Source organism: Passer montanus, unplaced genomic scaffold (genome assembly GCF_014805655.1).
Source record: "Passer montanus isolate IOZ18808 unplaced genomic scaffold, ASM1480565v1 scaffold82, whole genome shotgun sequence".
In the NCBI taxonomy this organism is placed as follows: Eukaryota; Metazoa; Chordata; class Aves; order Passeriformes; family Passeridae; genus Passer; species Passer montanus.
The window spans coordinates 2,762,810-2,788,735 of record NW_024373479.1 but is presented as its reverse complement, the minus strand read 5'-3'; the positions used below and the strand labels follow the sequence as shown (position 1 = coordinate 2,788,735).

Below are 25,926 nucleotides of genomic sequence, written 5' to 3'. Positions count from 1 at the left end.
TCCTGGGGTCTATCATTTTAGGCTGCTCACCAGGTATTTGCCCATGTCAGAGCAGCAGCCCAGCCTCTTGTGTGTTTCAGTCCTTGTAAGCTTAAAACTTCAGCCTGTGGGAGTTTGACATGAAACAGTTGTGTTTAGAAAGAGATTTTTATTTAGTCAAGTATGTCATCAGCTCGGTAGATCTGTCGAGTTACAGGATGACAGAGACATAACAAAACCAAAAAAAGCTGTTGTTTGCAGTCATGCGATAGGAAAAGTTTCTCAGCCTTAACACAAGTACAGCAGGATTTCTTACACACTCGTCCTTACTTCCTCTTCCTTGAGTAAGAGGCATCAGCATCCTGGAGGGAGAGGACATTAAATCAGTTAAAAACAACACTGTGAGTGCAAGACTTCCTTTGAAACAGCTTGTGACCATGGGCAGTTACAGTGTGAAAGCACAAAGTGTCACAGACATATTTTATGAAAATCCTTTCGATGGGATTTTCTCCTGAGAAGCTGAGGAGCCTCAAGAAAGAAATGTAAACAATAACTACCTGCTGCTGTAGAATGCAACAGGTGCATCTTCCATTGGTCCACGTGGATTGTTTCCACTTAATAACCAATCAAAGATCTAGCTGTGTCGGACTCTGAGAGTCATGAGCTTTTGTTATCATTTCTTACCTTTCCAGCCTTCTGATGGATCCTTTCTCTCTATTCTTTTTAGTATAGTTTTAGTATAGCATTTTAATGTAATATAATATCATAATATAATAAATCAGCCTTCTGAAACATGGAGTCAAGACTCATCTCTTCCCTCCTCCTGGGACCCTCAACCATACACAAAGTTTTAAGCTGCATGTGTCACCCTTACTTTTGTATTTCCTGTTCTTGCAGTACTTGAAGATGGGAGGGATTTTGTACCAAAAGAATAAATAGTATCTCCCAGGGCAGAATCACTGCCCTGCACATCAGGGCTCTAAGTGTGACTGAGGAGCAACGCAATCCCAACAAACATCCCCACAGCAGAAGGGAACATCAGCAGAGAGAAACGAGCAGGCGGGGGAGAGAGGGAGACTCACAATTCCACTCTTGAAATTCTGTATCCTCCTCTTGCCCATCCTGTTCATGAGCCACCAGGCCCAGGTGGGCGCGTACTGCCACAGGTAGCACACGGCCAGGTAGGGGTGGTCGCTGATCCAGGCCTCCTTCACGTCGTTGGCCACGCTCACCAGCGTGAGCCGGGCACAGCGGTCCGTGGGCATCTTGTGGGACTGGTCCCCGCTGTTCTCGATGGACTGGGGGCACAGAGCAGGGAGGGGTTACAACTGCAGCCCTGGCACTGACAGGAAAAGGGCCACAACGCTCCATGCCACATATTCCTCCCAGTTTCCCCACAAAGACTCACCAGAGACTGGGGAACCCATCCCTCACTATCCTCTGGTTTTCAGTGTGGGAACACTTCCCACCTTCCCCGAGCTCAAGTTTTAACCCTTTTAATTAATGCCTCTATTGATGGATTAAAGATTTTTTTTAAAAATGGATCTCCAAGCTCTGTCCTGCTTCAGCAGGGCTTCCACTTGATGGGGATTGTTGAAGAAGTTCCCCTATCTGCAGCTCTGAGGAATGGGAACGCCCCAGTTCCCAGCTGTGCCTGCCCCATTCTACACTACAAGTTACTCAAGTAGCCAAGAGAGTAGGTGAGGTTACATTCCCCATAAACTTAAATATTGCTGCCAGTTCTCTCCATCTCAACCAAGTGGAGCAGGGACATTAGCCTTTCTTGTCACTGTGTATCATTTAGTGAACATAAACCACAGCCCTGTGAACTTGTGCACATTTCACTCCAGCAATAACAGGCCACTCTAGCAATCCGTCCTTCTGTTTCATGGGGCAAAAGCAGTTCTGCTCTAGATTTGCTCCTCCTCCCTGGTCTTCTGCCACACCGAAATCTGAGGAATGTGTTTTGCAACTTTCACCATTGTTCAAAAAGTACATTTTTTCTTTCACGCAAGTCAGAAGTTTTGCAACACAAAAATCCTTCCAGAACTCGCTTCAACAATGGGAGATCCCCTCCCCCTCACTGGTGGGTCATCCTGAGCTTCAAATCGATTGAATTCAGGGCAGATTACAGTTTGATGCATCACAGTAGCAATTTTTGCCAGCTGCTTTGTCAGACAGCCTTTACTAAAAGCCATTGTGCAGTTGGAAGGTTTTGCTTTTCCTCCTGGAACAATCCCTAACAGGAAAGGAATGCACAGCCCGTGTCAGCTGAGCCGGGGCTGTGCCAGCAGCAGCGTCACCCACCAGGGCACAGCGTGACCAGGGCAAACAAAACCCTACCTGTGCTGCAAGGACAGCACTCCCCAGGCACAGCTGTGTCCAGAAAATCCTGGCTTTCCCCCCCAGAACTGCAGCACAGGGGCTGTACAGTACATTTTACTGGGCTTGGGTTGTTTGTGTTGCGAGAGAGAATGAACAGCAATTATCAAACTCAATTTTCAGTTGATGCCACCAAGAGTATACGCAGTTCTGCACCACTCAGAGCATTTCTTGGCAAGAAGATGAGGTTAGTGTTTGCAGGGAGGACAAAACCACACAAAAGCACCCCACAAAAGGATCGCTGGCCCCACAGCAGAAGTTGGGTTTGTCACAGCAGAACTGAGTCCTCACCTTTGCAAGATTCTCAGTAAAGACGTTTTGGATGATCTGGGACTGCACAGGCCCTGGGCAGATTTGGATAATGCTTATCTCAGGGTAGTCAGTCAGCTCAGTCCGCAGAGAATTAAAGAATCCCTAGAAGACAAAAATATAGTGAAATCTTCCTTTCCCATGTTTTCTGCAAGGTTTAGCTGATGACATATTTTCATACAAATTTATACTGTAAAGATAACAAGATTCCACTACAAGTAATCCCTTATATTTTCTTTGACTTTTCACAATCAATGGCTAATTTAGCATTTTATCAGCACTTACAGACATTGACATATAAACCAGTGAGGAATCCATCCTTATCTGACCAAATACCCAGTAATTTCTCTAAACTACAGCCAGATTCTGCTGTCCCTGTACTGAGGACAAGCCTTACTGTCTGGCAGTGGAAATGCCACCAATCCTAAGTATTGCAATATCATGGAAATTACCTTTTGCAGGTCAACTGCTGTTTGGGGTGACAATAAAGAGTTTATACAGTTTCTATGAAGTAAGTGTCTCTAGTTTATGTAAGAAAAGGTGGAAAATTTTCAGCATGGCAAAGTCAAAAATGCACCCTGACACTTCAAAGGGTTAATTTGCAGCACTGAATTTGCTACAGAGTTTGAAATTGGCAGCAACACAGATACAAATCTTATTTCAGCTCAGGAATACGATACCAGTGTATCCAAGTTAAACCAAAATTACAAAAATTGCGAGTACTTCTTTTCTTTAAGCTGAGAGGTTACAAGGTTTTCTGAATCTCTATAGTAATTCACATTTAGACAGCAAATATTATGGGAAATATGGCCAATACAGAAGGGTGCATTCCTCCAAAGCTGCTGGTCAAACACTCTGGAGGATGATTTAGCCAACACCCCATCATGTCTTATCTTTGACCTGGCTACCAGCGCTCCCCTGTATCTATTCCAACACGTAATTTTGTGTCACAACAGTGACACAGAGTGAGCACAGACTGATAAACTTCTCCCAGTGTAGTAAAATTTTATCACTCAACTCTCATCCAGCTTGGGAGGAGGGCTGGCTGCCCCAGAGTTCTTCCCCGAGCTGCAACACAGGCTAAAACCAGTCAGATATGAGCCTGTGGTGACACAGAACCAGCAGCTGGAACAAGCCACCAAAGCTCAGCAAGGAGCAGCACACTCTGACCAAGAACAGGGGCTCCAGTTTCCCAGTTACTGGTGGCTAATTCCAGTTTATGGGTTCCATACAGGCTTTGCAGTTCAGTTCCCTAAAAACACTGAGCAGGAATTTAAAGTTGTGAGTACCCACAGGCTCCAGATGTGAGGCTGGATCTTCACAGCATGTCAGCGAAGCCTGGAGAGGATTAAATTTAATACTGGAAACTCATGTGCCCAGAAATCTGCTCCTGAACAGATGGGGATCTGCTCCTGGACACCCAGCAGTTTTGGTTTAAAAAGCCAGGGCCTCCCCTGGCTCCCCCACCCTCGTGTGCACAAGCAGGGCTGTGTTTTATCCAGCACTCCAGGAAAATCCTACATCCCAACCTGCACTTTCCTCATCCCCTTCCTTCCTTCAGGGACCCTGAGCCCACTTCTTTCAGAAAAGCCCCAAACCCCCAGGTTGTGCAGGGCTCTCACAAAGGTGGTGACTGAGTCCAGCTGAGGATAAAATCACATCTGAAAAGGCACATAAAATCACACCTAAAAAGGCACACAGGCCCCCACCTGCCCACTGGAGGGGAGGAACAGAACTGGCTCCCCTTTTGCCTGAAGGGAACACACTCAATATGCACTTCCAGGAGTCAGGGAGGTGGAAGGGCATGTGTCTGGGAATGCTGTGATGGAAGGGAAGCCAGAGCACGGCTCAGTCACTTTTGACAAAGCTCCTCCACCTGCTCAGATGCTGGGAGGCTCCTGAGATCCAAGCTGTACCTAAACCTGAGCAGCCACACAGAGGCACACAGCAGCAGCAGGCAGCTCCAGGGCACTGTCAAAGCCAGGGGGATTCCATTAAAGGCTGCACAGCCTGTAAAGATGAAATTCAAGTAGCCAGAGATGCCAGCGAGCTCCTGGTCCTGCTCTGCAGCCATTCTGCTGTCCCACATCCTTCCCTCATGCTGCAGTTCCAAGGTTTTGCACCAGACAAGTGGCACAGCCTTCACCAGCAATGCAGGAGGGCCAGGACACTCACTCACCCTAGATCCTGGCTGATGCACACTGCCAGGGCCTCTTGGAAACCAGAATCTCACATGGACTCAGACCCCTCTGGAGGCTCTGTGTGCAGTAGGCACATGTTTTCTAATCCCAGCACTTAGCCTTGATAGTCAAAGACAGCTGGTATGAAATTCCTCTGCTTCCTCCCAGGAGAGAGGCTTTAAATTCCTCAGCAAGAAAAATAAGGGTTTTCCCTTATTGAAATTCAGGCAGGGACAGACCCAGATTTGGGGGCAGTAAAGGAACTCCAGTGCAAGAGGAAGAACCCGAGTATTCCTACCAAACCCAGACTGAAGGAATTCCACTAAAGACCAGACAATGAACAGAGAGAGGAACTGCTGCTGCTCAGTCCAGACAAGCTCCTGATGAAGGAACATTTTGAAGGCCACCATTCCTGATCCATGCCATGAAGCAGATGAATTCCAGCTGGGTGAAGGCACATATCTCCATGAGCATCATCCCCCCAGGAGGAAAACTGCACCAGGCAGATGCAGACTCCTGTGGGCTTGACTCATGCTCTTACAGCACTCCCAGTGCTGAAATAAAGGGTAATTTCATCAGCAGAACATTGTTATGAAGGATTCCAGTTGGCATGAATCAAAGCATGATTGTTTCAAGAACAGATTCTATTTCCAGGCAGAATTCCTTCCTTCCTCCTACAAATGCCATTTAAAGGAATTTTTAAAAACAAAAAAAAAAACCCCACCCAAACCAAAAGGAAAAAAAAAACCAAAAAAAAAAAAAACCCAAAAAAAAAAAAAAAAAAAAACAAACAAGTAAAAAGAAGGACTTTTTCAAAAAGAGGTGTAATTAAGTTTGCATCGTTAAGTGTGTCAGTTGTGATAGACTCCAAGGCATGAATTAAAAAAAAACCAAAGCAAGCCAAAAACCACAACAGAAGAATCCGTGTCAGATGGGCTCACATATTTAATAACTGGTGGCCAAAACACAACCTTCAAGAAGATCTTAGAATATAGGACATGCTGGGAAACCTGAACAGGAAAAGCACCACTTTTTTGGTGCTTATTATTTTGCTTATTTTTCCCCTCCCCTCTTCCAGTCTCTATTTCTTTTTGGTCACCATCAGAAGTGGGCTACAGGGCTAAGGAGGGCTGCCATTCCTACAGAATTCCTTTATCTGAACTGCCCTAGTGAAGTTTGTTCTTTGAAAAAAGTTTTTTCTTGTTTTTTGGGGCTTCATGCCCTCATCTATCTGTAACTCCACACTGATCAAAGACTCTCAGGCAGAGTATTTCCAAAACCAATATTGCAAGTGCTGTTTCAACACCTGCAATTAGTCTTTCTAGACTTACTGTGAAAGAAATAAGGAAGGAGGTTTGGAGTCTGGCCTGGTTATTGAGCAGAGGTAGAAGCTAATAAAGATAGAAGCAGTTCAGTCAGCTTATTTTAATTCATTTTAGTAAACTATCTCTTTAAAGCTTTATCTGTGCTCTCAATCTTAACATGGGATTGAGAATTCTGAGTATTTTTAAAGCAACACGTGAATTCTTTGTGCTCTGCAATTAATTATCCATGCTTAGCCCAACTGCACCACACCCAAAGATAATTCAACCGAAAGAACTTTGAATAAATAAAGGAGCATGAAGGCAAGTCAGGCTTCTGCTCATTGCATTCTTCTAATTTTAATCTACCAGGCTTAATCCAAAAACTGGCCTGTAATGGGCAATTCTGATGAAAAGCAGCAGATCTCTCCCAAAACTAACTGAATTTTTTTTAGCAGAGAATCTGCCACCATATTCTACATGTTATATTTTCAAGAGGCTTTGCAGTGTCAGCCACTTGTTACATTTTTGTTGTTGCTGGTCAAATTGTCAAAAAGATGTTGATCCTTTGGCTTAAGCAGTTGTTTGTTCTGTTCACTTGCTGAAATGCAGCAGGGAGTAAGAAGATGCCAGTTTTTAAACCACCACTGAGCACAGCTGAAGTTTGTTTTACTGAGATCAAAATGTACATTAACAGGAGGCCAAACAGTGGTGAAAGACAAATATGCCCAAACAAATTTACTAGTTAAACAAGAGATTCCTCAATGATACAGGCAGGAACTTTTCTGAACTCCTCTTTTATGTTTTTCTACTCAAGTGACACTGCTTTCAGAAATTTTTCCAGGCAATGCTGAGTGCTAAGTACTAGCAGAAGGTAATTTCCTACGGCACTGGGAGCTGCCAGTTCTTCACACAACAGAAAGACCCAGAACTCTTGGGAAGAGTGGTTCAGCTGCTCTCAGATGGATCAGGAGTTCTCATTTCTCTGAGCAGTCTGCCTTACCACTCACTGTTCTCATTTCACTGTCCTAAAGATCTCCTCAAGTCGTAAAACTCTCACCAGTGACTCTTTCACCCTAAAAGAATTGAGATCTTTAGGGCTCTACATGGAACAGAGGAATGCTCTCATAGAGGTATTCCCTCACCTGAAGGCCAGAGGCTGAGGTTTTGTATTTCTCACTGGAATTTAACCATGTAGTGGTTAGAACCAACTAAACTGGCACTTGCATTCCAGTGATGGAAAAAAAAAATCTGCAGTGGGAACTATTTCACATTTCAGAGCAAATTAATTCTGAAGAACTTCCAATACCTGAGCATGTTGCATATACTGTGTGAAATTTCAGGTGAGACTTGTGTTTTCTGCACAGAATGAACCCCTCTGCTGCAGCACTGGTACTGCTCCTCTTAATTAACTTAATTAACTCCCAGCCTGTAACTCACCTGCAGAGCGTGCTTGCTGGCACAGTAGCCGGTGGCAAGAGGAGCTCCCATGATGCCCATGACACTGCTCACAGTGACAACCTTCCCTTTCTTCCTCTGGATCATGTGGTTCAGGACATACTTCGTCAGGGAGATGGTGCCCAGGTAGTTGAGCTCGATGATGGCATTGTAGACATCCAGGTTGGTGTCCACGAACAGGGAGCGTTGGGAGCGCCCGCCATTGTTGACCAGAACATCAATCTCCAGAGAGATAAGAGGATAAATTAATATAAACAAAATTTCCTTTTATATTTGTGCTTCCTCAGGCAATTCAGTGAGTGTTTAGTCCTTGGGAAGGACCACTGATTATTTGAAAACCAGAAGCAAGCAACAGAAGGGATAAAAATGCAGATACTTCTTGGCAAGTTTAATACTGAAGCTGAAGGAAGGTGTAGGCACTTCTGAACTTATTGTACAGTAAAACAGAAGTGAAATATGAGCATAAATGCAGGTTTAGGAGACAAAGGAATAAAAGTTTAACCCCAGAGGCATATCATACCTTGCCAAAGTGCTTGAGCACACTGTTGGTTGCAGCTTCATGAGAGGATCTGTCAGTCAGGTCGAGACGCAGAACGAGGATATCGTTTTCACTCAGGCTGCTAATCTCTAAAGAACAACCATAAGAGAATGGGAGCTGATAAGATTCCCAAAGTCAGAGCTGTGGGAAACATAACATGCTTTTCAACTCCACACTTTCACAAATAAGACACCAAAAAAATCATAACATCAAGTTGGAAATAAAATGCTTGCTTTGTTTTCATTTCGACCCCCACACAGAATCTATTTTTAATCTGTTCCTACCAAGTGTTTTTCTCACTGTGTTTTTGCACGTGAAAAGCCTGACTTTATTAAACAGGCTTTGTAGCACAACACAGAAGTTTCACTTCTCCAAATAAATTGCAATAGTTAGGAGTAAAATCCAGCTGAAACTTTTCACTGAGGATTCAGGAGCACATTGGAGTCCTGACACTTTGCTTGGATGTCAGCAGGTCAAGCATGTTTATTCCTGACAACAGGACTTGCACAATTCACAGCCAAAACACAACATAAATGCCTGAGCAGCTATGAGGCAAAGTCTATAGAAGCTGAATTATTGGGAGTTTTTGGGAGGAGGTATATGACTTTTGTTTAACTGACAGCCTTTAACATATCCATGCCCTGAAATAAAAGTCAGCTGCCATCCAGTTCCAGCCTTTTTGTCACGTTTTTCCCCCACTGTCTCTTCAGAGCAACTGACCTTTTCCATAGAAGGCATTTCTTGAGCAGTGATTTGTTACCCTGGGGTTTTGGGGCAGATGACTCACAAAAACAAAATCTTCATAATTTCAAGCTTTTTTATAAACTACATCTAACAAGAATTTGTACATGATTTCTATTAGTTTGTTAGTGCTAATTTTTTTTCCTAAATCAATTCCTAACCACATCTACGTGTGGTTGCTCCCCATTAAGCAGTTGCCCTCTTCAGAGAGCCTCAGGCTTTGACTTTTTAATTACCACTTCTTGCAAGTGTAGAGTAAGTTGAACTTTGTCTTAACAGTGATATAGAAATAAAGAGGTTAATTAAACCCATGAGTTGCCTCTGTTCAAAGGTCATTAGTATTTAAGCCACTGGTTAAATAAATAAATAATAAACCCAACTGTCTGGTTTAATGCTAGCAGTGTTTCCATTTATTGCTCCCTCCATGTGCATTTTCTCCCAGAAACACAGCAGTAAAATGTAGTTTAAGCTGCCCTCTCAGGGGCACACCTCTGCCTGCTGCTGCCTGCAGCAGATTTGCACAGCTGCTGCCTCTTGGGGTGCTGGTACCTGCTGGGGTGGGGATATTTCTGCCTCGGGTTAACAACACCACAGGGCAGCCCAGCCATGAAATCTACACAGGGGAGAAAGGAAAGAGCAGAGCAAGAGACAGGCTGCTGGCAAGGAAGGAAATGCTCTTTTATAAGGTGTAAGAAACCTCTGACATCAGGAAACTTTAAACCAGAAACCTTGTACAGGATTTCCACATTCAAACTGTGCCTCTCAGCAGCTCCCTTAGTTCTTTTCCAGGGTGAGGGGTCCTTACTTCAGGCACCCCTCAGAGACAGCTTTTCCAAAATCCAAGCATTCCTGTTACCCTTTTCTGAACGCCTTCTCCCATTCACTCTCCCATTGTTTTTCTGGCTGATGGCCAGCACTGTGCCTGGAGCAGAAGGCACATATAAATCCCAATTTATGCACTGCCAGAATGGTGTTCCTCACTGCTTTTACCAGCAAACCCTAATATTCCACTGTCCTTTTTGCCTGCTACCAAAGTGAGGTTTTAAGGGAACAATTATGATATCCAGAAAAAGCTGAAACTTGGGCACAAGTGGGAGACCTTAGTTTAAAGTTCATTGCTTGGGTTTCAGATTAATACCTCTTTTCAATGTTAATCTCAGGCAGCAGTTTCTCACAAGATGATAAACATTATAGCTCAGAGTAGAATTTTCCAGCTCTTCTGCATTTTCTTTTCTTTTCTTTCTCCCTGTATAAATGGCCTCTGACAGAGGTTGGGCTTTCAGCAGAGGCTGATCAATGTGACCTCCTGGGGTCCATTTCAACCTCAATTACTGTGTAATTCTTGAACTTAGAGATTGCCTGTCACTCATTTGGCCTAGCCATAATTAAATCATATTTGACCTTTGCCAAACCCAGAAACATCCCCCCACAGCTTTATTTTTTTTTTTTCTTATTAGGGTTTTTGAGAGAAAACTGCCTCCAACATTTCTGAGAAAAGAAAGAGTGATTGGGGGAAATAGAGAAGGCTCTTGCAGGAGCTGAGTGAGTTATACAAGTGGTTTTCTCTCCCTCCTGCCCAAGTGCAGTGAAGGGTTGAGCTGGCATATGCATGACTCAACAGGGATTACCTCTCTCTCTCTTCCTCTCTCCCCCCATACCTTTTAAGCAGTGTAGAATGCACAAACCTGTACCACAGGGTGGTGTCGCTAAACTTTGAACAAGATATATGTGCTTGTTTCTGACACAGCTCAGTTGCTGCAGTGTTCAACCTCTTCAGCAGGCGTGCTGCAGCACATGAGCTCCAATTATGCCCCATAAATCAGCCAAATTCACACTGATGTTGCACATTGCTGCTCAGGCTTCATCCACCCCGTGCTACTCACACCCTACAGGACAGTCTTGAACCCAGCTGCCAAGAGGAAACATGCAGGTGGAAGCAGGCACAGGCTACCCAGGAAGCACATGGACAAGCATGCAGAGATGGAAGCAGGAAGATCAACAACCAGGTGGAGCTGAAACTGAAATTTCCACGGGAGTTGAGGAATGTGAAAGGCAGCAAAGGCTTCTCAGCTCCAGCAGCAACAAAAGGGAGGCCAAAGACAGGGTGAGCTCACTGCTGGACAGGGATGGGGAGGAAGAAATGCTGAAATGCACAGAAAAACCTGAGGTGCTCAACGCCTTCTTTGCCCCAGTCTTCTCTGGCAGGTCTCCCACACTCTCAGGTCTCCCACACTCCTGAGGCTACACTCTGGGGAAAGAAACACTACCAGAGTCAGACAAACTGGGGAAAATGCACCTACAAGCAGGGCAAAATATGCATCTGTGATTTACAAGAGCTGGCCAATGTCACTCCTTCTTGGAACTTTCTTCTAAGTGGAGTAGCTCCCCAGGGACAGTAAGAAAACAAATGTCACAAAGCCTAACCTCAGTCCTTGAGAAAATTATGTGTCAATTCCTCCTGAAAGCAATTTCCAGGTAAATGGAGAACAAGAAGGTGTATGGGAAAAGCCACCATGGATTTAGCATGGCCTGACCAACTGCCTGACCAACTTGATTGCTTTTTGTGATCAGCTGTGGCATCCCTCCATGATCAGTATGTTTGAATATCTTCATTAATGACCCAGATGATGGGGAAAAAAACACAGATTTTCATAAAATTTTGATTTAGCATCAAGTTCAGAGGAGCAGTCCTGCTGCAGGGCTGGACTGCCACGCAGATGCACCTTAACAAGTTCTAAGAATAGTCTGACAAACCTCATTAAGCTCAATAAATTAAAATGCAGATTTTCACACCTGGGACAGGACATTGCTCTGCAATACTGCAGGCCAACATCCAGAGGGTCAGACCTCCAAAGAGGAGATGTCCTGATGGAAGGACAGCAGCAAGCTGAGTGCAAGCCAGCAGCTGGCTCTGGCAGTGACAAATGCTAATGGGCTGCACCAACAAAAGCAAACTGAGCTAAAGTGATTTTAAGAGCTTTTACACAGCATTCTAAGACTGCACCTAGAGCACTGTGTCTCATTTTGAACCCCCTAGTTCAAAACAAATCCTGATGAGCTGGAGATAGTAGAGCACAGGGCCACTAAGTTTGTTGGGGGGCTAGCACACATAACAGTAAAGGAAAGAGGTAGAAGCTGGATTTACACAGCCTTGAGAAGGAAAGGATAAAAATGGATGTGGGTCCAATTACTGCCTTCCACTACTTAGAAGCTGGCTGTAGAAAACATGAACTACCAGAGAATAGTTTAGGTTGGAAGGGACCTCATTCTAAACCCCTGCCATGGAGAGGGACACCTTCTGTGACCAGGCTGCTCAAAGACTCATCCATCCTGGCCTTGGATGCTTCCAGGGATGGGACAGCCACAGCTGCTCTGGGTAACCTGTCCCAGGACCTCACCAGCCTCAAAAGCAAGAATTTCTTCCAAATATCTAATCCAAATCTGGTTTCTGTCAGTTTAAAGCCACTCCCCCTTATCCTGTCACATCCTGCCCTGGTTTTGTTTCTGTGTTACTGAAGAGTTTCCAATACTCCTACTAATCAGGCCATCAGTTAAAGCAAAGTTCATTAGCAAACATTTGCAAAGCACAGGGCTGCATAAGACTTCCCAAGGATGTGTATGGCACAGCTCAGACATTCACAGGGACACTGAAAGCTGGCAGAGGCAGAAATCACCTCAGATAAATCAATGCTCTTGGCCCACATTCCTTGAAATAATATTTCTGAATATTCCTTAGCACATCCCAGAAGTGTTTCCTGAAAGTGCCTCTCCAGGACTGCAGCTGCTGCCAGCCTGTCTCGTGTCATCAATTTTGCAATCACAACAAACAGCCAAGGACACAAATGGTGTCGCAGACTGCTGCTGACCATTGCATCACACAGCACTGGGATTTTGTCACAATTGCCACTTCACCACACTGCCATCACATGTCCCCTGCCTCTTGTTAAATATCAGACTCTTTAGGTGACTGCTTTTTGGAGCCCTCAGATAATAAAACCAGGACAAAAGGAGTTGTGCATTTTTGAAAGTTCCTTGAAAGCTTTTCTGAGTAGGCTGCTGCAACTTTCAGCTTTCTAGACATGTCTAGGTGCTAATCCAAGAAAAACATCTGATTATTCTCCAGCACACATTCCAAGTAGACTGTGGACATTCTGTCAACATTACTAAGACTGAACTCTTGGTGTGATAACACATTCCACATAAAATACTCCATCCTGAGCTATAGAGGATAAATAGTCTGAAAAGAGTATAATGTTAATCATGTTCAAACCCTCTATCTACCAGTATGAATTAACTGCCTATTCCTCTTGCTGCCAAGCCAGAAAACAGGAGGGAAAAAAAGAAACAGGAGGAATGAAGCCAGACCACTGAGTCACTGGAATAGTTAAAAATTTTGCTCCACATTTTTTCCTCTTGATTACAGGAGATCCTCCTTCTTCCACATTCCTAGAACAACTTTTTCTGAACATTTTTATTAGTCCATTTTGTGAAGAGCCAAGTCAGTTTTCTCTCTGCCTGTAACATGCACAAACCTGAAGAAAGACTATTTCTTAGCTGCAAGCAGCTAGGTGTTTTGGTTCTTTACAGGATGATACCCCTGGGATTGTTTCCTCCATTCCCCATAGTATTTATTCCATTTCTTAATCTTGTACTTGCAATTGATAATGAGATTTTTAGGTAACAGTGGCTTATGTAGGAAGTTAAAATACATGTCTCTACAAAGGCTTCTCACTGACAAAAAGAAGACACCAGCTCTGTGTGAAGTTGACTTTCCTCACTGAATTTATTCTGGTGATATGTGGGTTAGTGCTCCTGTGGCAATTCCAGCCCAGCCAGGGTGGAACTGCTTGCATGGAGTGCTAGGCTGTACTTACCAAGGCATTTCTTTTTCACTCTCTGCAGCTCATCCTCCCTTCTGGCAGAGATGGCAAGCAAGGCTCCCAGCTTTGCCAGCTGGTAAGACAATTCTTCTCCGATGCCACTTGAGGCTCCTGTCACCCAGACAACCTTGCCACGCAGTTCATGTTCTGTCAAAAGAATCAAGACAGCAGTTCACACATTGCCAATGCTAGGATAAGCATCTAACTCACTGCAGGGGTGTAGCCTGGTGCTGGTTTTAAGAAATATGCTCTTTTTGGAGGAGTATTACAAAATCCTGATTTATTTTTTAGTCACATGCAGTTGTGAAATTGTTCATAGTTGTTCTGTTGCCATTTGAACTTTGTTCCAAGGCTAATCTGAATAAACAGGGGTTATTTACCTGAGGGTAGGAATCTGATTACATTTCTGCAGGCCATCCACACATAACAAATCTGCTAACCTCATCAAAAACATTTTCAGAGGAAAAGGGGGAAGAGAATTCTTAGAATTGACAGGAAACAGTTACTGTATTGCAAATACAAACAAAAGCCTAAGCAAGTCTTTCCAAATAATGTTTCATCCCAAAAAATGTTCCAGAGTAATTGCTGACTGAGTAAAATTCCCTGAACAGAAAGACAGCTAATCACAAAATCCCAAATGGGTTTTCATCCACTTTGTTTAGCATCTGATGCAGGTTAGCTCCTGCACTGGCCAGGGCACAGTACACAGAGTTCCCAAGGTGTGAATTCACATGTGGATTCCCCAGCTCCTGCCCTGACATGCTTTTTTAACCTGTAGTAAAATTAAGAGCATCTTGCTCTGTTTACAGCTCTGCTGATAATGCCTGTTTCCACTTGTCTACAATCATTCCCACTCCATGGTACACCTGGGCACTGGGAAAAGCCCAAAATCATCCAATACCACAGGTGGCTGAAAAATCACTCAACTAATTCCATGATTTAGGGCTGAAGGATCACAAATATCAGAGCACTTTCCAGAAGGAGTCGTTGCCTGACACGTGTCTGTGTTCCTCAAGATCAGCCATGGTGAATATCAGTCTTGGGGAAAGTCTGACTCAGAGCACTGCTGACAGGAGCTCTTCCCTCTGTTGCTCAAGTTTGTGCATTCCAACATCTAGCCAACCTAGAAAGATTTCACAGCATAATTCAAACATCAGAGCCGAATGCAGTTTCTGAGACTTAAAGCCAGTTCCACTCTGAAAAGGCTCAGAGTAGTATTTTTCAGCTGACTGCAATTTAACCACTAATTTAATTTAGAAAAAAATATTCCTTTTCCTCTGTGGCTGAGACTGCTTTTACTTCCTGCTCTCTCCAGTAATCAGTTCCTGGTTCTCTCTACACCACACTGGGTTTCAAATTTCTACTTTTGGAGTCTTAATGACACAAACCCCACAAAGAGACCAGCACCTAAACCCTTCACCCTTCAGACAAAAAGCAGTGAGCACTCAAGACTGGCTGTCAGAGCTCAGCTTGACTTTGTGGGGCTGGCAGTAAGTATTGTCTTTTCTTAAGCTGACTGCATTTCAGCCAAAGAAAATCCCTCCTAAACCCAGGCTTTTGTGGCTTGGGGTTGTTTGGAGTTTCTTGTTTCTAAAACCTCCAACAACAGCAACAGGAGTCATTTCCCAAAGGAGAGATGTATTCTAGGTTATGAACTAGGGAGGTGGAAAGATTCTTGAAGTTATAGAAATATCATTGTCTACATCATTAGAACAAATGGCTGCTGTCTGTAAAGCTTATTCACACCCTTTCCCTACAGTTTTATTCCAACATATTCCAAATTTATTGAATTAAACACAATAAATAAGGGAGTTTGCCTCTTCTACAACATTTTTTTCCTGCAGAAAACCCAGGCAGACAAACACTACACGAACAAAACAACACATGGATGTCATTTCAGCCCTGCTTACCACACTCATTCCTCTTGCTACCGAAAACAAATCCTCTTCCTCCTCCTACCACTTAGTTTCCCTGTTCCCAACCTGTCTTGGGCAGCTTCTCAGCAGTTATTGAGGATCTTGGTCTGTGAACAGAATAATTAACTGAGATAAGGAGAGTTTTCCCACCGATTCCCCAGAGCTGATTGTTTCCAAGCACTGAGCTGCTGAGAGCTAACACAATGGGAAACCTCAAATGCTGGTGCACAACAAGTACCAAACCATCAACTTTGCTCCAGAATAAATGTCCTGTTGTTGCTGGAAATAAGCTTAAAAATTAACCATGCCAAATTAAAAAATAAAAGTAGATTATGCCATTACTAACTATTAACTACTGTGCTACAATGCATAACAAATGAGAGGCTGAACTGACTAGCACTGCAAGTAACCCAAAAAGTCAGTTTGTAGCTCTCTTTAGAGTTTTTTCCAACATTTCATAGCTCTTATAGCAAAGGCTGCCATGTCATTTCTTCCAGGAACATGATTAGAAGTGGGGAAGTTTAAAACAGAACATCTACTCCAGAGCCCTAAAGAATCATACCATTATTCCTAAATTTAAGAGCAGGGTTTTCATACATGGAAGGTTCCCCCTTAGCTTCATAATATTAAGCTGCCTGTGAAAAGCACAGGGTTTAGGGTGACTTCTGTGCACTCAGAAAAACACAAAACAGAAGGAAAGGCATCCAGCACCCAAAAATCCTTCTCTCCTGGCAACACACATATTCAGAGGATGGGAAGCAATCCAGCACCTGCCAATGAATAAATCCAAATTTCTCTATAGAATTGAATCACTGAATTGGAACCAAGGCCAATTTTATTAAGGCCTTTATTTGTAGTTATAGTTTATAGCACAAGAAGCACAGGAGATGAGTCCACTTTCTACTAAACACCTTCATCTCCAAGAACTTCAACACCCATAATAATGTTGTAGAAGTGATAACACAATAGAATGACTGCAAGAGTGATAGCTCTAATAACATCTTTAATTAAAAATTATTAAAATTTTTATAAAATTATTAAAATTATTAAAATTTATTATTAATTATTTACCTAGGCACCCCTACATTACATGCACAATGTGGGGAGAAGGGAAAGGGAGTAGTCATTTCATGAAACATATTTTCTAGTGTTTGTCCCTTCTCTTTTCCTACCTGGTTTGTTAAATGGTACCATTTCAGTTAAATATTTTACTTAATAACAAGCACAGAGGCTGGGGGGAAAGGGGAGGTGGCCAAACCACAGCTGACCTCTTATCTTGATGAATTTTTACCTGATTCTTCTTGTACTACATGTTAAAACAACCCCATCATAAAATTCCAACACGGGTCTTTGGATGTGAATTTTTAGACTACTTAAAGGGTTTCCAGGCCTTCAATAATTCTGAAGGTTACACTCAAATAACACTTTGTCTACCCAAGAGAGCTCCTACATCTTGATGTATATTGCACATAGAACCCTCAGAACAAAACTTCAATTCTGTTTGTATTAGTTAAGATTTATCTCACTTCTCTGCCCTGATTCTTTCCGTGCTCTCCACAAAGTCCACACGCTAAGGTTTTTTGCAGTTTTGTTACAGCAAGGGAACATTCTGATGGAGTTGATACAAAACTTTGGGCTGAGTACCCAAACAGCTATAAGAGATCGTTCACACTGATTTAAATGCAGTATTTTTTAGAGCTTCATTACTTGTGCTAGTCCATCTGATGGAGAACAGAAAAGGATGCACGTTTGCAGGAAGCTTCTGCTGAGAGCAGGAGACAAGGACATCTCAACTTTGTCCTACTCTTCTCTCCAGCTGCTCCTCACACCAAACTTCAGCTGCACCACCATCCCCTAAGGAACCATGGTCCCAAGCTCAATCCTTCCCTCCACCACTCCTGGTCCACCTTCATTCCATACAGTCCCTTCTCCCTGTCTCAACCCAACAGCCCATTCCAATTCCCACATGGGATACCTTATAGTGCCTCTCATCCCACCTTCTGTCCCCAGTCTCCACTTCCACCTAAAGCACCCACAGCCAGGAGGTCACAGCAGCCACAAATCACCCCAGCAGACTAAACTAAGCAGGGATTTTCACAAATTTGTGCCTTTTCTGACCAAAAACTTATATCAAGCGAACAAAACCTATGATTTCTAGGTTTTTTATTTCTAGGTTTCTAGGTCCAGGAATATGGAGAATTGCAGTCAGAATAGAAAAATTAACACGAGAAAGAGCTGGAAGTGTCTGTCTGACAGTGTTCATTGAACTTTTGTCCCCAGGTGACCATGGCAGCACCGTTCAGAGATGCAGGGACAGTCCCCAACAGCATCGCATATGGAGCTGCTCCCTGGAGCCCTTCAGAGCACAATCCACGGAACAGGAAACCCTGTCAGCCCCAGCATTAATAATAACTCGTGTTTACTTCACCGTAAACACTGTCACAGCCCTGTGGACGCAGTATCTGCTTGAAGATCGCAGAACAAACAGGCTGGAGCAGCAAACAGGCTGCAAAGCCACTGGTCCGGCCAGGCACCCTCGTCCCTTCCCGAGCCTTCCTTCCACACTGTCCCTTCCATCCACACTGTCCCTGTGCTCAGCTGCTCGTGGGGCCCTGCCAGGACCGGGAACCCGCCCAGAAACTGTGCAAAACAAACAGTTCTGGCCCAAAGGAGCCAGCGCTCGGCCCAGACCCGCGGGGAATCGCGGGTGCCCCGAAGCGGCTTTTTGGGAGCCGGGACGAGGGGCACCACGAGCCTTATGCAGGCAAGGGGCAGGTAAAGTACGCTTTTGGGGTCTGTTTGTGTTTATGGACAACCCCAGGGGACAGCTGATGCCACCAGCACCCCCGCCACCCCCTTTCCCGAGCGCCCGCCCCGCTCCCACCGCGGTCCCCTGCCCGGGGCTGCGGGCGGGCATTACCTGGCTTCTTCCCCCACCTCTCGGCCCAGAGCAGCGTGAGGTCGCCGTCGGCCCTCAGCCAGCGCAGGAACTGCACCAGCAGCGCCAGGAGAGCCCCTCCGGCCAGCGCCAGGCACAGCGCGCAGCCCCACGCCATCGCTGCCGCCACCGCCGCCCGCCCGCACGGAGCCCCTTTATCGGGAGCCGCCCCCGCTGCCCGCAGCCAGCGCCGGCCTCCTCCCCGCCTCCCTCCCTCCCTCCCTCCGCCTGCCTTCCCTTCCACCCCCGTGCCCTCCCTTCCCCGGCCCCGCGGCCGCCGAGGCTGCGGCGATAAGCGCGGGGTCCCTGGGGCAGAGGCCGAGCGTGCCGCCGGCGGTGAAGGTCGCTCTCCGGGAGCGCTGAGCTTTGTTTCCCCTGCTGGCCGTGCCCCCGGGGCAGCCGGGGCTGCCCGACCTGTCCCCGCTGAGCAGAGCGCTGCTCGCCGCACGTCCCGGGCAGGGCTTCGGTGTGCAGGGACCAAACGCTGCTCCGAGAGCAAAAACCGTGCCCGTGTTCCTGGAGAGCCTCGTGGCTGTCCCTGCGAGACACCGGCGATTCCTTTCCCCTCTGGAGCTCTCCGAGGGCTTCCAGCCCAGCTGCAGCCACCCCAGCCCCTGTGACAGGTCACATCCTTTCCCGGTCAGGTTTCTGCAGGAATGCTGCCCCTGGATGCTAACCCACTTCTCACATGTGCCCACTCTGGCCAATGTTTCAGACCTTGGGCTCCAAAATTCACAGTGGTGGGTACCCCCAAGTACTAAAACCACCAGGGACTGCAGCGTTTCTGGTCATCACGTCACTCATCTACAGTTCGTAATGACAGATTTATTAGTGCTCATACGCAGAGGTGAAAATCTCTGTTCTTACTGCTTTGATGTACCAAAGTATTTCACAAGAGGAGGTATAGATGCAAAAAAGAGGATGGGTAGGGAGTCTTTACAAGGACATACAATGACAGGAAAAGCAGGAATGGCCTTAAGCTACAGGAGGGTAGGATTTTGGATTTGGTATTAGGAAGAAATCCTTCCCTGTGAGGGTGATGAGACCCTGGCACAGGCTGCCCACAGAAGCTGTGGCTGCCCCGTGCCTGGCAGTGCTCCAGGCCAGGTTGGATGGGGCTTGGAACAACCTGGGATAGTGGAAGCTGTCCCTGCCCATGGCAGCAGGAGTGGAACAAGATGATCTGTGAGGTCTCTTTCAACCCAAACTGTTCTGTGATTCTATGAAAAGGGTAACCCACAGTAATTCCTGACTCCTCACCAGATATGACACAAATGCATGCAGAGCTTATGTAGGACAGGACATACATCCTGTTCCCAAAATCTCACAGGCTCAGGCCCCTGATCTGCCAGCAGATGCTGCACAGGATGGCTCTTTACCACACGCAGCTGCTCAGTCTGTTCCAGCTCCACCAGTGAGCAAAGAATTCATGAATCACCTCCTGAATTACCATAAAATTTGCATTACAGCTTTTTGAGGCAAAACACAGCCATGGTCTACCTTTGAACCTTTAGGCTCTTACTGATTTTTCAGCAAATCTGTCCAAACCTAATCTATATGGCAAAGGAAATATGACAGAAAATAAAAATACACCATCAACATACTTTGTTTCTGTAAATAGCCCCAGTCATCAACCATGTCCAAACTAATAATTATAAATTAATTGGTTGTGGTAGTTCAGAATAGAAGCAGGCCTCTGAAGGTTATAAAGGAAGTCACAGAATTATGAATGTTCACAGTTACACAGTTACAGGTAACAGCTATTCTTTATATTCCTCTGTTTTCTCCTATTTTACTGAGTTGAGAGCTATTTACCTTGTGTTAATGCAATGCAATGCATTAATAGAACCTTAATGTCATTAAAAATACAAATAATATAAATAAATAGCAAGTAAGTAAATTGTTTTCTGGGTCTCATTTCCTACTTGTGCTAAATGCAGGGGGTGCACAAACAATTGCAGAGCTTTGTGCCACAACACACCCAAACAGGCAGCATAAAGCTGGAAAAGGATGTAAACTGCAGCTGCACAGTGCTGCAGTTTAAACCCCAGTGGGGGTTTTCCCAGCTATCCCCAAAGACACAGGGATGCAGCAGCTGGGCTGAGCACAGAAAAGATGAGTAGGAGAAACTCACAAGCATCTTGTGATGAAGTTCCAGCATCTTGTGATTGGTTAGTGGTGAGAATTTATTGTGCTAACTCTCTGCTTCAACCCTTCTTTTACAACAAAGCTGAGTAAGATATATTTCTCTTGTTAAAAAAGAGGTCAAGTCAGGGAGGTTTTGTGCATTTGTACACCTGCACAGTCTCCATCAGTCGAGATTTTATGTCCTGCCCTGAGACAGCCATGAAGTTCCTGCTTGGTGTCAACCTGAGCTTCAGAAGGAGAGCACTCAGAAAATTTAAAATGTCCTTTACAAGGTAATGTCCATTCTTGCTGTTTTACAACTTATGAAAAGTAAATACACTCATCTCATTAGTATTATCTTAATGATAGGTAAGTAAATGTTAAGGTTACCCAGAGGAGCTGTGGCTGCTCCATCCCTGGAAGTCTCCCAAGCTAGGTAGGGAGAATTCTTAAGGAATTGATGGGAAAATTCTTAAGGAATTTTCTATTCAAGTCTATTCTATGATTTCTGAAAGGATCACATCATAATGGAGCCCTCGGATCACCATCTTAGTTTCCAAGGAAGACCAAAAAAAATTTCTCCTTGTAGTGCCTGAAGTTAGTTTCCATATGAGAAGCTAATTTTCACTTTCTGAAGAGGCCATCACTGTTAACAGCTTTTAAAAATCAGCCAAAGTCAACCTGGACATCAGCAGCAGGAGTGACAGCTCTGCTGCACTTTGCCCCATGGCTAATGCAGATGGCACTTTGGAGTTCAGCAAACACATTCTGATCTCTGCACAGCGTGCTTAACTCCACTGGGAAGTGCAAGAGCCAATGTAAAGCTGGAGTGCAAGGCCCTGAAAACAAAATCACAAGCAGTTACTGATGTGGGAGGTCACAGACTTGCTCCACGCCCTCCGTGAGCCTTGCTGAGGTTCCCCTGCTGTGTTGGTGACAGCAGATAACAGGTCAATTAAACTCAGCACATAATATGATAACAAGCCTTATTCTCAAGAGTTACACAAATTATATTGACACACGTAGTGTAAATAAAGGCAAGATAAGCTGCCTTCTGTCTCTAAAGAGATATGGCAGAAATATAGATTTGATTGGATTGCAATTTCTACATATTTTTTTTCTCCAGCTGTGCAGTATTGAGGAGACTTTGTGCAGAAGTAGAACTGGGGGATGGAAGGACTGAGAGCTGTCCTGCAGAGAAAGACTTGGGAATACGGATGGGTGAAAAATTGGACATGAGCCAGCAATATGATCTTGCAGCCCACATTTTCCACTTCTACTCTGAACTGGTGAGACTGAAGGTCTGTGTCCTGCTATGGATTTCTGGGACAAAAAAGGTGTGGACCTGTTGGAGGAGGGCCATAAAAATGGTCAGTGGGCTGGGGCACCTCTTCTGTGGCAAAAGGCTGAGGGAGTTGCAGTTGTTCACCTGGGAGAAGAGAAGGCTCCATGAGACAGGCATTATTGTGGCCTGTTAATATATAAAGGGGCTTCTAAGAAACACAAAGGTTACAAAACCTGTAGTAACAGACAAGGGGCAACAGTTTTAAACTGAAAGAGGGCATGGTTAGATTAGATATTAAGAAGGGTTAGATTAGATATTAAGAAGAAATTCTTCCTTGTGAGGATGATGAGGTTGCACAGAGAAGCTGTGGCTGCCCCTGCTGTGAAAGTATTCCAGGCCAGGTTGGACCAGCCTGGTCTGGTGGAAGGTGTCCCTGCCTACGGCAGGGTTTGAAATGAGATGGTTGTTCAGGTCCATTCCAACCCCAACCATTCTGTGATTCTATAAAATGAGTACATTTGCACAGATTTATGGGTGAAGTTCTTCCTCTTGGAATGTTCACAAGGTGGACCTCATGACTTGCTGCCAGCCCTGCTAATAATACTCTGACAGCATGGGTGTGAGTATTTTCCACAGTGCTGTGATGCAATTTCTTTGATCCACATTAGAGTGAATAAAGCTCCAGAGCAATTATCTGAGATTATTTCAGTGTCTGTGTAAAACATAGATTTGAAAAACGCTCTTACTTCACTCAATTATTTATGAGAGTACAACAACACCAAAATGAACAGCAGTAAGTAGAGCACCCTCTTCTTCTATTTTCTCTTTCACCATGAACAAAATAGAATACTTTATAAGGAGAAAAGCTCTTTGCTTTGTTTAGGAAAACAAAACTTTAGGGAGAATCTGTCATAAAATGAATGCAAGTGAAGTAAGGCCATGTCTCCATCCTATCTGCTTCAGAATGTGATCTGTGCTGTATGGTTTAGTGTTGCCTGAAGAGGAGACAAACAGACACACATCCAGGCAAAGACAGTCCCATGTAAATGTAACAGAGTGCCAAAAATACTTCTTACATACATCTGTCTGATCAGACAATGGATATGTACTTGCCCTCTATTGATTTTATTTTATACCTTGTTTAACCACAAATTGCTATTTCAGAAAGTGTCATCTCTTTTGTAATGGCATTTACTGAAAACCTAAAACTGTATCCTAGGTATAGAATCATCCATTTGAGCTTTAAATGAGGTGATCATTGTGATCTGATGTTGATTCAAGGAACAATTCTGCTGCCACTACATCAATGAAATTTTTCCTCTTGCTTACAAACAGCAAAAGCTCTTCTGTTTTCTGCATCCAAGTTGCCTTCTAGAGTTCAAGTTTCTGAGGTTTTCATCACTTAAGCCTCTGCATTCCTAGCTCCCCTAATTGCCTCTCATTTCAGCTTTTAGCAGCATGTTCCACCTTCATGTTTTTTCACACATAGCCCCTTCTGCCTGCTGCCTTTCTCAGGCAATTTAGAGACTTGAAGAAAATAACTCCCATCTTTTCTTCCTTCAAATCATTCCTTAATTTTGTTTATGACTTGAATCCATTCCATTTCACTTTGTTTAGTTAAACTTTTGTGTGCGAGCTCACATCAATTTAAAACTTGAAGTCTAATTGTAATTATCATAGAATCATAGAACGGTTTGGGTTGGAAAGGATCTTAAAGATCACCCAGTTCCAACCCCTCTGCCCTGGGCAGGGACACCCTCCACTATCCCAGGTTTCTCCAAGCCCCATCCAGCCTAGCTTGGGAGACTTCCAGAGATGGAGCAGCCACAGCTTCTCTGGGCACCATCCTCACAGGGAAGAACTTCTTCCTAAATTCTAATTTAACCTCAGTCAGTTTAAAGCCATTCCCCTTTATCCTGACACTTCAGGCCCTTGTCCAATTTTCCTCTCCAGCTCTCTTGGAGCCTCTTTAGGCACTGGAAGCTTCCCTAAGGACTCCCTGAAGCCTTCGCTTCTCCAGGCTGAACAATTAGGACAAGATGAAATTCTGTGTCTTCTATCCATGTGTAAAACAGTAAATACAGCTGTGAGCCACTGTTTTGTAGTTCAACACAGCCTGTTCCCAAGCAGTAGATGGTAAACTAGAGACATTGCACTTATTTTTGCCAGAGTAAGCTGCATCTGTACCAGTCAGTCAAACAGGGCCAGGTGTGGAGTTGGACACTGGAATATGGTCATCCACATTTTCAATCTCTTTCTGAGGTTCCTGGTATGTTTTTGCACACCAGCATTGTCCCCAGGAATATGGGGCATGTCTGAGGGACATCAGCAACACACACAGTCCAGGTCAGTCCAGCTGATCTCAGTACTAGAAAGCTCAAAGATTGCTTTACTTGCTAGCAAAGACGGAGCAAAGGTGGTTGCACAAGTCTTTGCAGCTGTTTAGATAAGTGAAGTGTAACTGCGAGTAAATCATTCTCTCCTCCTCTCCCCTCCTTACACCTCACTGTTTGCTCCCTCAGAAAAAAAAAGGAAAAAAAAATAGATAGAAAAATGTCTTATAACAACAGAGCACCACAGAAAAATACAAAATAGCAATACAAAATACACATGGGTAAGATAATGCTTATTCAGACAGCCAGGACAAAAATAGGAGTGTCCTCTGGCACAGAAGATGATTCCCAGGTGTTGGTCAGTGACTTTTGTGGCATACCCTGGGCAGCATTTCCTCAGTATAAGAAGCAAGAGCCATTTTCCACCTTGTACCTGGTGTGATATTTGTGTTTGAAGCAGTAAAACCCTGCAGTGATCCCAGCCACCTGCAGCTCCACTTGGCCCTGCCCTTCTTCCCAATTTCACATCCATAACTTTTCAATTTGATTATAAACTGCTTGGCTTTGGGTTTTGTTTGCAAAGTGCTGTGTGAGCATACACTGACACCTGCATGAACTGTATTTGTTTTAAAAAGGCACATTACTTTTAAAGGACAATGTTTGCCTCCAGCCAAAGAATTCCTGCACATCAAGTCTCCCCCCCCGAACCAACAGGATATTTTATTGTGACTGAAGTGATCCAGATGTGTCCTTCATATAAGGGTGAACTCAAGCCAGGTCTGCCTGAGACCTGCACATTCCTCCACTCTATTTTGATTTCTCTTCCTGTTTATTGACATTAAAAGCGCTTTTACTCAGAGAAATAATAAAAAGTGAAATCCAGAAAAACTTCAGCCTTGTTTGCAGGAGATGAGCCATCTATATGAAGATAAGATTTGTTTACTATGAAGGGACAGTGATGGAACCCAGAGTCCTTGAGTCATATTATCCATTTCCTTTTTATAACATACTTTTTTTTGGTTTACATTAGGGGTATGACTTAATCACCTGTGTTTATTTAAATAACAGAAATAGAGAACATGTTCAGGTAAATTGAAGAAAATCCCATTTCATGATAATAGTATTTTGTTTGTGTGACATTTCTTCTACATAATTCTTTATGATTATTCAAAAGAAACATTAGAAGAAGTCAAGATAGAAGTTGTTAATTCTGTTTTGCTTTAAAGGAACAGCCTTCTTGCTTTCTTGCTACAGAACAAACCATCTTCTCATGGTGAAGAGGCAGAGAATATCATGGTTATTTACACTCTGATACTTAGGTCCCTGTTTTGTGTCTATCAGCTTAGGGTGGTTTTTCCAAGGTCACCAAATTTAATGGAAAGGTTCATAATCCATTTCCACATCTGGATTTTTATATATGTATATATCTCTACATATGTGTATATATACAATATTTATTCCATTTAAATCTGCTGTGATGATTCTAGAAGGGCTTTTTTTTTCCCATGTGGGCTCTCTCAGTGCACTAGAACTGAAAGGATTCCTCAAAGGGAACAGGG

The 25,926-nt window shown here is 44.2% G+C and overlaps 1 protein-coding gene across 1 annotated transcript; it reads right to left on the bottom strand.

Moving 5' to 3' along the window:
- Window positions 1-131: 131 nt before the first annotated feature.
- DHRS7 (dehydrogenase/reductase 7) lies at window positions 132-18,779 on the bottom strand. Its single transcript, XM_039733010.1, has 7 exons — window positions 18,605-18,779; window positions 13,763-13,915; window positions 8,130-8,236; window positions 7,592-7,831; window positions 2,653-2,775; window positions 1,062-1,277; window positions 132-341 (listed from the first exon to the last, which is right to left on the bottom strand). Exons 1-7 carry the CDS (start codon window positions 18,738-18,740, stop codon window positions 306-308), a joined length of 1,011 nt encoding a protein of 336 aa, XP_039588944.1. The 5' UTR covers window positions 18,741-18,779; the 3' UTR covers window positions 132-305.
- Between the last annotated feature and the right edge of the window lie 7,147 nt (window positions 18,780-25,926).